At 42.6% G+C, this 17,690-nt stretch overlaps 1 protein-coding gene across 4 annotated transcripts in view; it reads right to left on the reverse strand.

The window, feature by feature from the left end:
• Positions 1–10,636: 10,636 nt before the first annotated feature.
• Positions 10,637–17,690, reverse strand: part of arhgap1 (Rho GTPase activating protein 1) — a 79,357-nt gene continuing 72,303 nt past the window's right edge. For 3 of the 4 annotated variants that reach the window (XM_078243339.1, XM_078243341.1, XM_078243338.1), the window contains exons 12-13: positions 13,557–13,660; positions 10,637–13,434 (exon numbers count right to left, since the gene is read on the reverse strand). In XM_078243339.1, the coding sequence (XP_078099465.1) occupies positions 13,267–13,434; positions 13,557–13,660 (272 nt within the window). In that variant the 3' untranslated portion in view covers positions 10,637–13,266. The remainder of the gene's footprint in view (positions 13,435–13,556; positions 13,661–17,690) is intronic. The other variant, XM_078243340.1, reaches the window with a different exon arrangement.

Consider the following 17,690-nt stretch of genomic DNA (forward strand, 5'->3'; position numbering starts at 1 on the left):
GCCAGCCCCCTATGTTTAAGCCACGCCCCCTTTTATGAATGCTGACCCATCTAATGTAGAGGCTTGTGTGAGACTTTCTTCTTCATTGGTGATGGTTTGACCCGCCCCTCTGTTCTTAACCTCGCCCCCTTTCATAAATGGTGACCTATTTAAGGTAGACACTTGTGTGAGGTATCATTGAACTCAGCAGAGACTTCCTTCTTCATTGGTGATGGTTTTGCCAGCCCCCTATGTTTAAGTCACGCCCCCTTTTCATAACATTTGAACTGGTGATGGTTTGACCCGCCCCTCTGTGCTTAGCCACGCCCCCTTTCATAAATGGTGACCCGTTTAAGGTAGAGTCTTATGTGAGGTGTCAATGAACTCAGCAGCGACTTCCTTATTCATTGTTCATTGTTTGGCCCGACCCCTATGCTTAAGCCACGCCCCCTTTCATGACATTTGAACCGTTTAAGGTTGACCCTTGTGTGAGGTATCATTGAACTCAGCAGAGACTTCTTTCTTCATTGGTGATGGTTTTGCCAGCCCCCTATGTTTAAGCCCTGCCCCCTTTTATGAATGCTGACCCATCTAATGTTGTCTTGTGTGAGACTTCCTTCTTCATTGGTGATGGTTTTGCCAGCCCCCTATGTTTAAGTCACGCCCCCTTTCATAACATTTGAACTGGTAATGGTTTGACCCGCCCCTCTGTGCTTAGCCACGCCCCTTTCATAAATGGTGACCCGTTTAAGGTAGAGTCTTATGTGAGGTGTCAATGAACTCAGCAGAGACTTCCTTATTCATTTGTCATGGTTTGGCCCGACCCCTATGCTTCAGCCACGCCCACTTTCATAACATTTGAACCGTTTCAGGTAGACCCTTGTGTCAGGTATCATTGAACTCAGCAAAGACTTCGTTCTTCATTGGTGCTGGTATTGCCCGCCCCCTATGTTTAAGCCACGCCCACTTTCATGAATGCTGACTTATCTATCATGACTTATCTTTGTCATGGTTTGGCCCGCCCAATACACTTAAGCCACGCCTCCTTTCATAACATTTGAACCGTTTAAGGTAGACCCTTGTGTGAGGTATTATTGAACTCAGCAGAAAGTTCCTTTTTAATTGGTGATGGTTTGGCCCGACCCTCTGTGCTTAGCCACGCCCCCTTTCATCAATTGTGACCCATTTAAGGTAGTCTTATGTGAGGTATCAATGAACTCAGCAGAGACTTCCTCATTCATTGGTAATGGTTTGGCCCGACCCTCTGTGCTTAGCCACGCCCCCTTTCATCAATGGTGACCTATTTAAGGTAGTCTTTTGTGAGGTATCAATGAACTCAGCAGAGACTTCCTCATTCATTGGTCATGGTTTGGCCCAACCCCTATGTTTAATCCACGCCCCCTTTTATGAATGCTGACCCATCTAATGTAGAGTCTTGTGTGAGACTTCCTTCTTCATTGGTGATGGTTTGACCCGCCCCTCTGTGCTTAGCCACGCCCCCTTTCATCCATGGTGACCCATTTAAGGTAGTCTTATGTGAGGTGTCAATGAACTCAGCAGAGACTTCCTTATTCATTCAAGTCTCTGCTGAGTTCAATGACACCTCACATAAGACTACCTTAAATAGGTCACCATTGATGAAAGGGGGTGTGGCTAAGCACAGAGGGGCGGGCCAAACCATCACCAATTAAAAAGGAACTTTCTGCTGAGTTCAATAATACCTCACACAAGGGTCTACCTTGAACGGTTCAAATGTTATGAAAGGAGGTGTGGCTTAAGTGTATTGGGCGGGCCAAACCATGACAAATGAATATGGAAGTCCCCGCCCCCTTTCATAACATTTGAACCGTTTAAGGTAGACACTTGTGTGAGGTATCATTGAACTCAGCAGAGACCCCTATGTTTAAGCCACGCCCCCTTTTATGAATGCTGACCCATCTAATGTAGAGTCTTGTGTGAGACTTCCTTCTTCATTGGTGATGGTTCTGCCCCCTACGCTTAAGCCACGCCCCATGTTATATCATTTGAACTGGTGATGGTTTGACCCGCCCCTCTGTGCTTAGCCACGCCCCCTTTCATAAATGGTGACCCGTTTAAGGTAGAGTCTTATGTGAGGTGTCAATGAACTCAGCAGCGACTTCCTTATTCATTGTTCATTGTTTGGCCCGACCCCTATGCTTAAGCCACGCCCCCTTTCATGACATTTGAACCGTTTAGGGTTGACCCTTGTGTGAGGTATCATTGAACCCAGCAGAGACTTCCTTCTTCATTGTTGATGGTTTCGCCAGCCCCCTATGTTTAAGCCACGCCCCCTTTCATAACATTTAAACCGTTTCAGGTAGATCCTTGTGTGAGGTATCATTGAACTCAGCAGAGACTTCCTCATTCATTGGTCATGGTTTGGCCCGCCCCTTATGCTTAAGCCACGCCCCTTTCATCAATGGTGACCAATTTAAGGTAGTCTTATGTAAGGTATCATTGAACTCAGCAGAGACTTCCTTCTACATTGGTGATGGTTTTTTGCCCACCCCTTATGTTTAAGCCACACCCCCTTTTATGAATGCTGACCCATCTAATGTAGTCTTGTGTGAGACTTCCTTCTTCATTGGTGATGGTATTGCCAGCCCCCTATGTTTAAGCCACGCCCACTTTCATGAAAGCTGACTTATCTGGAGTCTTGTTTGAGGTGTCATTGAACTCAGCAGAGAGTTCCTTTTTAATTGGTGATGGTTTGACCCGCCCCTCTGTGCTTAGCCACGCCCCTTTCATCCATGGTGACCCATTTAAGGTAGTCTTATGTGAGGTATCAATGAACTCAGCAGAGAGTTTGTCATTCATTGGTCATGGTTTGGCCCCTTAAGCTTAAGCCACGGCCCCATTCATCAATGGTGACCTATTTAAGGTAGAGTCTTATGTAAGGTGTCAATGAACTCAGCAGAGACTTCCTTCTTCGTTGGTAAACCCCTATGTTTAATCCACGCCCCTTTCATGAATGCTGACCCATCTAAGGTAGAGTCTTGTTTGAGGTGTCATTGAACCCAGCAGAGAGTTCCTTTTTAATTGGTGATGGTTTGACCCGTCCCTCTGTTCTTAACCACGCCCCCTTTCATAAATGGTGACCTATTTAAGGTAGACACTTGTGTGAGGTATCATTGAACTCAGCAGAGATTTCCTTCTTCTTGGTGATGTTTTTGCCCGCCCCCTATGTTTAAGCCCCGCCCCCTTTCATAACATTTGAACCGTTTAAGGTAGACCCTTGTTTTAGGTGTCAATGAACTCAGCAGCGACTTCCTTATGCATTGTTCATTGTTTGGCCCGACCCCTATGCTTAAGCCACGCCCCCTTTCATGACATTTGAACCGTTTAAGGTTGACCCTTGTGTGAGGTATCATTGAACCCAGCAGAGACTTCTTTCTTCATTGGTGATGTTTTTACCCGTCCCCTATGTTGAAGTCCCGCCCCCTTTCATAACATTTGAACCGTTTAAGGTACCATTTATGAAAGGGGGCGTGGTTAAGAACAGAGGGGCGGGTCAAACCATCAAAACCATCACCAGTTGTATAGACTCACACAAGACTCTACATTAGATGGGTCAGCATTCATAAAAGGGGGCGTGGCTTAAACATAGGTGGCGGGCAAAACCATCACCAATGTAGAAGGAAGTCTCTGCTGAGTTCATTGACACCTCACATAAGACTACCTTAAATGGGTCACCATGGATGAAAGGGGGCGTGGCTAAGCACAGAGGGGCGGGCCAAACCATCACCAATTAAAAAGGAACTTTCTGCTGAGTTCAATAATACCTCACACAAGGGTCTACCTTAAACGGTTCAAATGTTATGAAAGGAGGCGTGGCTTAAGTGTATTGGGCGGGCCAAACCATGACAAATGTAGAAGGAAGTCTCTGCTGAGTTCAATGATACCTTACATAAGTTTCTACCTTAAACAGGTCACCATTCATGAAAGGGGGCGTGGCTAAGCACATAGGGGCTGGTCAAACCATCACCAGTTCAAATGTTATGTGCGCGGCAGCGTAGGGCGCAAAAGCTGCAGGGGGCTACGCAAGACTCATCACTGAAAGTCTGACAGACACTAATGGGCGTCAACACATAGGGGGCTGGTCAAACCATCACCAGTTCAAATGTTATAAAAGGGGCGTGGCTTAAGCGTAGGGGGCGGGCAAAACCATCACCAATGAAGAAGGAAGTCTCACACAAGACTACATTAGATGGGTCAGCATTCATAAAAGGGGGCGTGGCTTAAACATAGGGGGCTGGCAAAACCATCACCAATGAAGAAGGAAGTCTGACAATGAAAGACTCTACATTAGATGGGTCAGCATTCATAAAAGGGGGCGTGGCTTAAACATAGGGGCGGGCCAAACCACCAATGTAGAAGGAAGTCTCTGCTGGGTTCAATGATACCTCACACAAGGGTCAACCTTAAATGGTTCAAATGTCATGAAAGGGGGCGTGGCTAAGCATAGGGGTCGGGCCAAACAATGAACAATGAATAAGGAAGTCGCTGCTGAGTTCATTGACACCTCACATAAGACTACCTTAAACGGGTGACCATTTATGAAAGGGGGCGTGGCTAAGCACAGAGGGGCGGGTCAAACCATCACCAGTTCAAATGTTATAAAAGGGGGCGTGGCTTAAGCGTAGGGGGCGGGCAAAACCATCACCAATGAAGAAGGAAGTCTCACACAAGACTCTACATTAGATGGGTCAGCATTCATAAAAGGGGGCGTGGCTTAAACATAGGGGGCTGGCAAAACCATCAGCAACAAAGAACGAAGTCTCTGCTGAGTTCAATGACATCTCACATAAGACTACCTTAAATAGGTCACCATTTATGAAAGGGGGCGTGGTTAAGAACAGAGGGGCGGGTCATCACCAATGAAGAAGGAAGTCTCACACAAGCATCTACATTAGATGGGTCAGCATTCATGAAAGGGGGCGTGGCTTAAACATAGGGGCGGGCCAAACCACCAATGTAGACGGAAGTCTCTGCTGAGTTCAATGATACCTCACACAAGGATCTACCTGAAACGGTTCAAATGTTATGAAAGGGGGCGTTGCTTAAACATAGGGGGCTGCCAAAACCATCACCAATGAAGAAGGAAGTCTCTCCTGAGTTCAATGATAACTTACATAAGACTCTACCTTAAACAGGTCACCATTCATGAAAGGGGGCGTGGCTAAGCACAGAGGGGCGGGTCAAACCATCACCAGTTCAAATGTTATAAAAGGGGCGTGGCTGAAGCGTAGGGGGCGGGCAAAACCATCACCAATGTAGAAGGAAGTCTCTGCTGAGTTCAATGATACCTCACACAAGGATCTACCTGAAACGGTTTAAATGTTATGAAAGGGGGCGTGGCTTAAACATAGGGTTGCTGGCAAAACCATCACCAATGAAGAAGGAAGTCTCTGCTGGGTTCAATGATACCTCACACAAGGATCTGCCTGAAACGGTTTAAATGTTTAGAAAGGGGGCGTGGCTTAAACACAGGGGGCTGGCGAAACCATCACCAATGAAGAAGGAAGTCTATGTTTAAGCCACGCCCCCTTTCATAACATTTGAACTGGTGATGGTTTTACCCGCCCCTCTGTGTTTAGCCACGCCCCCTTTCATAAATGGTGACCCGTTTAAGGTAGAATCTTATGTGAGGTGTCAATGAACTCAGCAGCGACTTCGTCATTCATTGTTCATGGTTTGGCCCGACCCCTATGCTTAAGCCACGCCCCCTTTCATGACATTTGAACCGTTTAAGGTTGACCCTTGTGTGAGGTATCATTGAACCCAGCAGAGACTTCCTTCTTCATTGGTGATGGTTTGACCCGCCCCTCTGTGCTTAGCCACGTCCCCTTTCATCAATTGTGACCCATTTAAGGTAGTCTTATGTGAGGTGTCATTGAACTCAGCAGAGACTTCCTTCTTTGTTGGTGATGGTGTGGCACGACCCCTACGCTTAAGCCCCGCCCCCTTTCAAAACATTTGAACCGTTTAAGGTAGACCCTTGTTTGAGGTGTCATTGAACTCAGCAGAGACTTCCTTTTTCATTGGTGATGGTTTTGCACAACCCCTATGTTTAATCCACGCCCCTTTCATGACTGCTGACCCATCTAAGGTAGTCTTATGTGAGGTGTCATTGAACCCAGCAGAGAGTTCCTTTTTAATTTGTCATGGTTTGGCCCGCCCAATACACTTAAGCCACGCCTCCTTTCATAACATTTGAACCGTTTCAGGTAGACCCTTGTGTGAGGTATCATTGAACTCAGCAAAGACTTCGTTCTTCGTTGGTGATGGTTTGGCGGGACCCCTACGCTTAAGCCACGCCCCCTTTTATAACATTTGAAAAGTTTAAGGTAGACCCTTGTGTGAGGTATTATTGAACTTAGCCACGTCCCCTTTCATCAATTGTGACCCATTTAAGGTAGTCTTATGTTTGGTATCAATGAACTCAGCAGAGACTTCCTCATTCATTGGTCATGGTTTGGCCCGCCCCTTATGCTTAAGCCACGCCCCCTTTCATCCATGGTGACCTATTTAAGGTAGTCTTATGTGAGGTGTCATTGAACTCAGCAGAGACTTCCTTCTTTGTTGGTGATGGTGTGGCCCGCCCCCTATGTTTAAGCCACGTCCCTTTTCATGAATGCAGACCCATCTAAGGTAGACCCTTGTTTGAGGTGTCATTGAACTCAGCAGAGACTTCCTTTTTCGTTGGTGATGGTTTGGCCCAACCCCTATGTTTAATCCACGCCCCTTTCATGACTGCTGACCCATCTAAGGTAGAGTCTTGTTTGAGGTGTCATTGAACCCAGCAGAGAGTTCCTTTTTAATTGGTTATGGTTTGACCCGCCCCTCTGTTCTTAACCACGCCCCCTTTCATAAATGGTGACCTTTTTAAGGTAGTCTTATGTGAGATGTCATTGAACTCAGCAGAGACTTCGTTCTTTGTTGGTGATGGTTTTGCCCGCCCCCTATCTTTCATAACATTTGCACCGTTTAAGGTTTACCCTTGTTTGAGGTGTCATTGAACTCAGCAGAGACTTCGTTCTTTGTTGGTGATGGTTTTGCCCGCCCCTTATGTTTAAGCCACGCCACCTTTCATGAATGCTGACCCATCTAGAGTCTTGTGTGAGGTGTCATTGAACTCAGAAGAGAGTTCCTTTTTAATTGGTGGTTTGACCCGCCTCTCTGTGCTTAGCCACGCCCCCTTTCATAAATGGTGAGCATTTTAAGGTAGAGTCTTATGTGAGGTACCAATGAACTCAGCAGAGACTTCCTTATTCATTGGTGTTGGTTTGGCCCGCCCCCTATGCTTAAGCCACGCCCCCTTTCATAAATGTTGACCCATCTAAGGTAGAGTCTTGTTTGTGGTGTCATTGAACTCAGCAGAGAGTTCCTTCTTCATTGGTGATGGTTTTGCCCACGCCCCCTTTCATAAATGGTGACCCGTTTAAGGTAGAGTCAGCATTCATGAAAGGGGGCGTGGCTTAAACATAGGGGGGCGGGCCAAACCATCACCAACGAAGAAGGAAGTCTCTGCTGAGTTCAATGATACCTCACACAAGGGTCAACCTTAAACAGTTCAAATGTTATTAAAGGGGGCGCGGCTGAAGCATAGGGGATGAGCCAAACCATGACCAACGAATAAGGAAGTCTCTGCCGATTTCATTGATACCTCACATAAGACTGTACCTTAAACGGGCCACCATTTATGAAAGGGGGCGTGGCTAAGCACAGAGGGGCAGGTCAAACCATCACCAATTAAAAAGGAACTCTCTGCTGAGTTCAATGACAACTCACACACACAGATTCATGTAATGTGAAAACCTTGTTTTGAAGATTATTGTAACTTTACAGCCATTTCTCACCAGATTCCCTCATAAACATGTTTCAATGTGTGAAGCATGTGAATTTGCCTCCAAGCAGCTTCCTGTGATGTGAAATTCTTGTTTTGAGCACTAAAGCAACTTCACAGCCATTTCTTAGCAAAGGCTTCCATTTATGTTTTCAAGCTAGAATCATATATAGTAACCGACACAAAGAGGAAACCTCGTTTTGATTATTACAGCCATTTCTTACGAGAAGTTCCCATTAACACGTTTTTACCGAAAAGCGAATTTGCCTCCAAACAGCTTCCTGTGATGTGAAATCCTTGTTTTGAGCACTAAAGCACCTTTATAGCTGTTTCTTAGGAAGCACCCATAAATATATTATATGTGAGGTACATGTGAAATACCCTCCAAAGAGCTCCATGTGATGTGAAAACCTTGCTCTGCTCACTAATGCAACTTTGGAGCCTTTACTTACCAGAAGCCGCAATAAACATGTTTATGAAGTACATGACTTTTCTTCCAAACAGATTCCTGTAATGTGAAAACCGTACAGGTCACTGTATTGATTTATCCTCAGTTTGTTATATGTTGCATCTGAGTTTTATATGTACTACTACAACTCTAAACTGCATTTCCCCTTGTGCAATAAAAAGCACAGAATTGCTCCATTTCATGTCATTACAAGATTTGAGAATCAAATCTTTTTAAGAATTTGCCCTATTGAGGAGTTTTGGTCAAAAGCTGTGTGTGTAGTACAAAAATATGTGAGAACTTTGTAATCATATTAACAACAGTAGAACCTGGGCTTTCCTTTACCATTTGTTTATTGTTGCTATTACCAATATATTAACATTATAATATACCATTTAAGACTACATCCACAACATATCAAAAGTACTGACTAAAAAAGTGATCACTAGTAACAATGAATCAGTCTGGAAACCAAATAATTTCTCCAACAGAGCAACAATTACAGTAAAAGATCCATAGTAAGGGATGTAATTGATCGGCAGAGTTAAGCAGAAAGTGTTATACAATTAAACAGAAATTTACTGTAAAAATAGAGTTACAGTAAATAATGGCTGACATCTTGACGATTATAAAGTGGAAAAATAATTTTATTGTGTAACATTTTTATAACCTGAAACAACAGCAGATCTAGTTGTACAATAATGGTAATAATTTGAAAAAGTTTTTCAATTATATTTTTATTTAGTTGACTGGATCAATATACAGTCAACTAATGGGAAAAACGAAGTTACTCAGGAGATCAGTAAACGATAGTGCTGAATTTTAAAAACATGAGAATCCTGAAATCAAAGACAAATATGATTTTAAAGATTTTTTTCAGTAAAGGATTAGAAGTAAAAAAAATCAGACTTTAATCTTTATTTAAATCTATAATTTTGTATTTCATTTCAGAATAATTTTTTTGTATATCACAAAAAAAGATTTACAAAACATAAATTTTAATGAAGCTTTAAAATCTTTATTAGTTATGTATTTCATATTTATGAGGTTAACTTTATCACCCTGTTCCATTTACAGTTAGAGCTGTGTCAACAAGCCTAGGAGTTTGCACATGATTCTGTTGTTCCATTTGAGTTTTCCGTTCAAGGCACCTTCAGCTTGTTAACATGGCGTTTTGAACACTATCTTACATACAGACACTAAAGCTTCGTTGAACTCGCGTCGTTTGGCAGAATGAGCACACTGGCACTTTGATGGCTAATCACATAATCACTTGGGGGGGAAACAAATAAGGCACAAGCATGCACAACCATACATATTGCTGTTGTCAAATTATAAAAACGTGTACCTCCAAGATTTCAATTTTTCATGAGCTAAGAAAACTGCCTTGGTTTCTCTTAATTTAGTTGTTTAACAATAAGGTTTTGAATGGGTTTTGAGAGAATGGTTGTACAACTCTGTAAACCTTAGATCATTGTTCTGTGCTTCTGTCTTTTTGTGTCAAATAAAAATCAAAATCAACATTGGAGTTACACGTTTTCACGACAATACATGCATATACACATATCTCAACCGACATATCTCAACTAATAATATATATCCCTAACAGTCATATATATTTTGTCTATTCAAATGCGCTGGGTCCAGCTGAGTTTAGCATTACCACACAAAAACACACCCATATACCAATAGCATGTCAATTACTATGTTATTGACATAATTGGGAGTTATAACAGGTGAACAATACGATTTTTTCTTTTTTTAACTGATTCAATAGCATAGTTTAGCTGGACTTTTTACATAAACTGCACAACTGACATGATCATAGTTACAAAGGTAAACAGCTAACCCTGTTTTGTTCCTCTGACTTCCAGCTAAAGTCATATACAGTATAACATATACGTAGTCAAAAGTACACTGAGCTGCTTAACTATAATTTAATTTTACATGAGCTTGATTGAGACAGATGGCAGAAAATGAAAAAGTTCTTTAAGCTTTGAACTGAACAAAAAACAGAGTACAGACAGTTAACTGCAGATTTTACAGTTACACGTGATTAATAAATGAAAGAAAATGAGTGAACGATTGTTCCAAAATGTTGGAAAATGCAGGAAACTTGGAAAATGCAGGAAACTGCTAGCCTCTAATTTTTCCATGCCTGTAGAAGATGAAGTGCATCTCTCCAAAATATGGTGGTTAAAGAGAATACTGAATTCCAACTGGACAGAGGTCACTGCACAGCCCTAACCAGAAAAACGGAGTCAATAAATTAAAAGATGAAAGGTTATGAACTGCTTGCCAGCTGCAAAGTCTGATGTATGCATCATTGTTTGTTTAAAAAAAACAAAAACAAAAAAACATGGCCACGATCAATCAAAAAGTCTTCACAAAGGTTGGGCTTAGCAGGAAATTAACATTCATTATTATTATTAATTCATTATTCATTAACATTAACCATTAACAATTTCTCCAATCTCACAAATTGGTAGATAGCTTTTAGTAGGTCTATGGCCTATTGAAGCATTTTGAGCCCAACCTATAGGGGAGCCACAAATACCAAAAAGTCTACCTCAAAACCCCAAAATGTGGCCAAGTTCCATGTTGATTGATACATTTGTGATGCAGATACATCATTATCTGCTGCCACTCAATGCGCCATGAGCTAGAGACAAACTATTTGGCACCATATTGGAAAAATATTTTATCTAATGTTTCCCAAGAAATATGATTCTAATTGGCCTGATTTAATGAAAAGCCAAAAAAGTAAACAACATTTAAAGGCCACGCCCCTCACACCGTGAGGCTGATTGACTTGAAATTTGACACACAACTCAATCTGGTCTACAAAAAACTCTCTTGGATAATAAAGGTCATCATGATGGAAAAACAGTAATGTGACATCTACTTTTTGGATTCTGACTGACTTAGTGAGACATCGTTCACTAGGTCCTAAACATACACAAGTTTCGATCACATCCTATGAAGAGGGAGCAAAAGGCAAGTCATTATATTTTTTATATATATGCTGCCTGTGCTATTATGGAAAATGTAGGTTCCAGTGTTTTTGGAGCTTGACCAAAGTGACTGAATTTCAGGTTATCTCCACCTTCTTCGATTCTGTAAATTTTTTTACATTCTCACTTCCGTGAGTCGCCAGACTTTTTTAAGGGCAATCACTGGAGTTAACTATTTCTGCAAGTTGGAATAACCTGCACAGGTGTTGTCATCCATGCTTATCAACATTATTGTGGCAAGTCAAAAACTGTTTTGCAACTCCGTCGACCGGAGGGATTTGTTTTATAACTAAATGTTCCTAGAATACTTTTTTCGTCGTGTTCCGACAGGAAAAATTTGGGGATTTTTAAGTTCCTCTGGCTGCAGTAGCGTACTTTTTTAGCTCCTACTTCAGAGCAGGGTCTTTTCCCTTTTCCTAGGTGTACTTGATTGGTCGAACTTATAAGTCATGCCCACTGCCAACTCGGAACTTGCAATAACCAACAAAGGGACATATTTAACAATTTTCACCATCTTATTCATCATTAAATTCACTTTTGACAACTAAGAAGCATTTTTAGCGAGAAATTAAGTGTTTAGATTTCGAATATAGGCAGTCTTGCGCAAATTGATGCCGAATTGACAATTTGCTTCAAAGTTTTCGGAGTTGAGAAGCTCCATGAAGTGAGGCGACAGTCAGCAAGCGCCTGCCCCGGCCTCTAGCTTGTCGCTCGGCCAGTCTTGCTCAGACACCTCGCTGTAAGCTGGAGGTCTCTCAGACCGCTCTCGTAAATAAGAGGCTTTTATTTCGCCGTTGACGGTTCGTTTGTTTAAATATCACAACACATGTCCATCATAAGAACCTGTGGTTAACTGTCTTTTTCGAGTTAAACTCCACAAGCGTGTCCTGCGGCTCGCCGGCCGTCTCACACACACACACACACACACACACACACACACACACACACACACACACACGTCCACAGCGCAGCAGGCAGAGGCGAGGTCTGTTCCAAGTATAATAAAGCCCCGTCTGTGTTGAGCAAAACATTACGTGAATTAACGAGAATGGACGGAAATGCTGCTTCGTTGTTGTTGTATGTGGCGCTAAGGTCTAGTGACGATGCTATAAAGACCGTTGCTATGCTTGCGTCACTCCCTTACCCCTCCTACCAGTCCCTATGGCCACTTGGCCAGTGGGAATGCAAACGGAAAAAAAGATTTTGGGGGAGAGTAGTTCTTAGAACTTCTTAGAAGTGTACTTTTCCTCTAAAAAGTACAAGTACTATCCGGTCGGAAAGGACACATATGTATATATATATATATATATATATATATATATATATATACATACATACATACACACACACACCTTATATAGTGAGTGGGAGGAAACCACAGAATATCGTGAAATCAAATGTCGGGGAGTGGATCTTCACCTCATATCATCTAGTTTTTTGTTATGTAGTAGTAATTGTGAAGATCCACTCCCTGATTTTGGTTTCACAAAACGGTCCCCAAATTCTGTGATTTCCTCCAACTCACTAGTTGCAAAACTGGATACTGAGGCAGCTCTGTTGACTTATCAAAATGACAAAAAGCAAAGCAGCAAAAATACACGACTTCCCAGAATAACTGCCACTTTAAAGTTAAATCACTGCCTTTGAGAGATCCACAGTCAAAACAAAGTGATCCAATGTGAATGAATGTTGAATTTTGTGCTATACATTGTTTATTGAGGGTTATTTGTCTGCTGTCTAATGTATGTGCCATTTTCCTAGAGTCACATGGGAAATGGGAATGCTGGCCAGAAGCTAGTAGCAGTTCACACTGCTGTTGTCATCAACAAGACACTGTTAATGGGCCAATCAGAATGTAAAGACTGGTGGGAGACAAAATGAAAAGCAATTGGTCCACGGGATCCTTTTAAAGTGTACGGTATTTTAATGGAAAAGGTGTTTCCGTAAAGGGGCAGGGTTTAGGTAAAGACCAGATGCTGATGGTCCAGCAGGATTCTAGTGAAGTTGTTGATTGGCCCAATGGCGCTGAGTGACATGGCGTTGTCCCGTCCCCAGAGCAGGTTAGGACCAAACACCACAGCCAGGTTACTGTTGGTCATCTTATTCACTTCATTGTTGGCTGATACCTAAACACACACAGATTACTGTTGGTCATCTTATTCAATGACACACACACACACACACACACACACACACACACACACACACAGTAATTAGTGGGAAGTATAGTATAGTCTTTGAGCTGTACCTTTGCCAGGAATGTGATGAGGTGTCGCAGTGATGTATAGTTTTCTTCTGGCAGCGACTCTATCAATGTCTTCATAAGTGTCACCTGCCTGTCACTGGATACTGCTGGAACACACCATACATAAAACACCATTGTAATTAGAGATAATTTAGGATGTAGATGGCAGTACTGATTGACTAATAGACTAAAGAGATGTACTGTAGTATCCTTTATGTATGGGTTATTAGGGGCCCAAGCCCGAGTCTGCAAGACGTGGCGGTAGCAAGAGCTACGCCGTTCGCACAGCAGGGCTATGGAACCCTATTGTTTTTCTAAGGATTATTCATTATTTTTAGGGGTCCAAGCCCGAGTCTGCAAGAACGGGCAATAGCAAAGCTATGCCGTTTAATATATATATATATATATATATATATATATATATATATATATATATATATATATATATATATATATATATATATATATATATATATAAACTTTATATTCTTGTTTACCATGACCCTCTGAAGGTCACCCACGCGTTTTACAAAAATTGGCCACTAGGGGCCGCTACAAGTACAAAAAGTTTATATCTCATGCTCATCCAATTTTTACAAAATTTGTTGGGTACCATCTAGGGCCACTCCTGAGGCCAAATTAAATGTTATCAGCAAGGAACCGCAGACGTCGCGGCTTGCGCCTCTCGATATTTGCCTACGTTTGCCTCCCTGCCGTCCGGCTTTCGCACGCTCCCCGGGGCATTGGGGGCGACTGGCGTGGGTGGCTTGGGCCCCGTCATAACTGCTTGCAGTTATAGTTTATTTTGTCTTTTGTACCACTGTACAGCACCCATATGCCACTCACTTGGCGTATGGGTGCCGGAATGCATATAGGTGAGCTCACAAGCACGGTTGGGAGTGTTAAGTGATTGGAGACGCCGTTAAAAAGGCTTTGCGTTAATGCTGTTAATAACGCGTTTAACTGACAGCACTATTATTTTACTTTTTCTGTGTGAGTGCTGCTATGCAATGGAATACTTGGATTACTTCAAGAAGCTAGATCTTTCAGCAAACATGCAAGCTGTGGTCCCTTAAAGTCCTTTACAAATTAAGAGAAAAATGGCGACGAGCCAGTGAGTTGTTGGAGCGCTATCAACTTCATGAATGTTGCCGTTTTCATTGAATGCCAAGTGAGAATTGCATCTGATCCCATTTTTGAGATTTAGAATACGATAACTAAAACTAAGTAAAAATCAAGTAGAGTTGTGGATAACAATATATAATTAAAGCTGCAGCAGTATTGGACAGGCCCTCGCTCCTCTGCGCGCGTCGAGGTTACTGGCGGACGCCGCTCCTTGCGACCATGCATTTGCCCGGCACTCAGTCACTGCAAACCAATGAAAAGGGAACTCCCTGCTGAGTTCAATGATACCTCATACAAGACTCTACATCATATAGTTCATTAGCTGTGAAATGGGGCGTGGCTTAAGCATAGGGGGCGGACTACACCATGACCAATGACAAACAAACTCTCTGCTGAGTTCAATGATACCTCACACAAGACTGTAATCAAACGGGTCATTAGTTATGAAAAGGGGCGTGGCTAACTTTTCATCTTTAAGGTTTTTTTAAGGGATCCTTAAAAAAAACCCTTAAATTTTAAGTCCATCGGAAGAAATCTCTAGGAGGAGTAAGTTAAAGTATAGCACCTTGACTTTTAGGCTTACTTCCTGTTGCCACTAGGGGGTGCTATGACTTTGAGTACATTTTGTCCTGTAAATGTCCTCAGAGTTAGAGTCTTATGAATCATGAAAAGTTTCGAGCCAATTGGGCAATGTACAGTCAAGTTACACCCACTTTGTGTTTTGATGGCGAAACGCACAAAATGGCCGCCCCGCCACGGCCATGCCCTATGACGAAAAGTTTTTCTTTTAATAACTTTTCATCTTTAACGTCTTAAGATGGCACAGACCAAATTTGAAGTTGATCGGATGAAATCTCTAAGAGGAGTTTGTTAAAGTACAACGTGGAAATGGCAAAAATCGCACTAATTTCAAACTTTCAATTAAAAATGGCAGACTTCCTGTTGGGTTTAGGGTATGGCTCTAATGAGCTTTTTTGTACGTCTTGACATGCTACATATGTATATCAAGTTTCGTGAGTCTATGTTAAACGTACTGCAGGGGCTTTTTTTAACTTCGCCATTTAGCCATTTTTGTGTGCCTGTTCCCGAAACCCTTAAATACGTACATTTTCACCAGGCTTGATGCGACCACCAATTTTGGTGAGTTTTTGAATATGTTAAGCCCCTCAAAAAGGCAATTCATTTGCCAGGAACACACACTCGGGTCCTCACTCATTGCCCCGGGGGTTACTGGCGGACGCAATATCACATGTAGACCATACATTCTAAGTTTCATGTAAATTGGAATAACTTTTGCCAAGATACAACCGTTCCTGTTTCGACACCCACCAGGAAGTTGGTCCTCCATAACTTAGCGTTGTTTTAGCTATTAAAATTCTTTTGATAAGTTTTTGTCATGAGGGTCCTATATGCAAGTTTCCGTGCTGATCGGTCTCACGCCCCAGGAGTTAGACAAAGTAAGTTTCCCATATATCGATATTTTGCCGATTATTGAAAAAAAATTAAAACGGCGCCATCTAATGGCCGACTGCCGCCAAGTTTGGCACAGATGCTAAACCGGAGATGAGGAACAACTTTTTCAAGTTTCAGGGCAATCGGAATAATTGTTGCCACGCAACTTCCTGTCTAAACAGGTTGTTTTCAACTATCAATATTCTTTGAATAACTTTTCGTCATGAGGGTCTACCTGCAAAGATTCAAGAAGATTGAAATCATGGCCTAGGACAAATTCGAAAGAATGTAAAACACATGAAAAATGCATAAATTAATTAAAGCTGCAAGCAGTGTTGGACGGGCCCTCGCGCCTCTTCGCGTGTCGGGGTTATTGGCGGATGCCGCTCCTTGCGACTGTGCATTTACGTGGCACTCAGACACCGCAAATCGTCACCAATGAAAAGGGAACTCCCTGCTGAGTTCAATGATACCTCACACAAGACCCTACGTCGTACAGTTCATTAGCTGTGAAAGGGGGCGTGGCTAAATCAAGGGGGGTGGGCCAAACCATGACCAATGAAAACGGAACTCTCTGTTGAATCCAATGATAACTCACACAAGACTTTACCTTAAATGGGTCACCAGTTATGAAAAGGGCCGTGGCTTAAACATAGGGGGTGGGCCAAACCATGACCAATGACAAACAAACTCTCTGCTGAGTTCATTGACACCTCACACAAGACTACATCAAACGGGTCAATAGTTTTGAAAAGGGGCGTGGTTAATGCATAGGGGGGCGGGTCAAACCATCACAATCAAAAAGGAACTCTCTGCTGAGTTCAATGATACCTCACATACGATAAGGAGTAGGAAAATAGCCTCTCTCTCTCTATATGCACCGGCTACATATGATGAAAGTTTCTTCCCACGCCTAACCAATGAATTGCTCTCTCTCTCTCAATGAATATTCCCTAATTATAGGGGGAGACATGAATGCAGTACTAGATTTAAATCAGGATAGATCAGGGGTCAATCACACAAAAGCCCAAAAATGCATTTCGGACATGTTTAAAGCAGTTGTGTAATCCCACCATTTTACAGATATATGGAGGATGCACAATCCTACTACTAGCAAGGATTACACCTTTTTTTTCCCACACGTCTATGTATATTTACAGTTTGAATTTCGTCACGCCACTTATATAACATCTACCCCAAGGTCTTATAAAGCTCACTATGGTGTCCGATTTAAATTTAATGCATTTTTGTGAACATTAGGGATTTCGTTAGCTGCTACTGTCCCTTCAATCCTATGAATCGCGGCTAGCTGCAGGCCCTGGAGCTCCATCAGGGCCTCGGCATTTTGTAGTCCAGTAACCCAGAACCGGTGACTTTGTGCAGGTATGGGGCTTCCCTTCGTGACGGAGATCCAGCTAGCTCACAGCGAGCCGGAGTCTATGAAGTAGGACACGGTGGGCGGCGAGGCAGCACCGGTCGCTGTCACGTAGCCTGCTGAGCTCCTGCTGAACTGCGACACACAGTCGGACAAAATTTGCAATTAGCCATCAATTTTCGTAA

The sequence above is a fragment of the Sander vitreus genome, chromosome 24, assembly GCF_031162955.1.
Source record: "Sander vitreus isolate 19-12246 chromosome 24, sanVit1, whole genome shotgun sequence".
NCBI classification, from domain to species: Eukaryota; Metazoa; Chordata; class Actinopteri; order Perciformes; family Percidae; genus Sander; species Sander vitreus.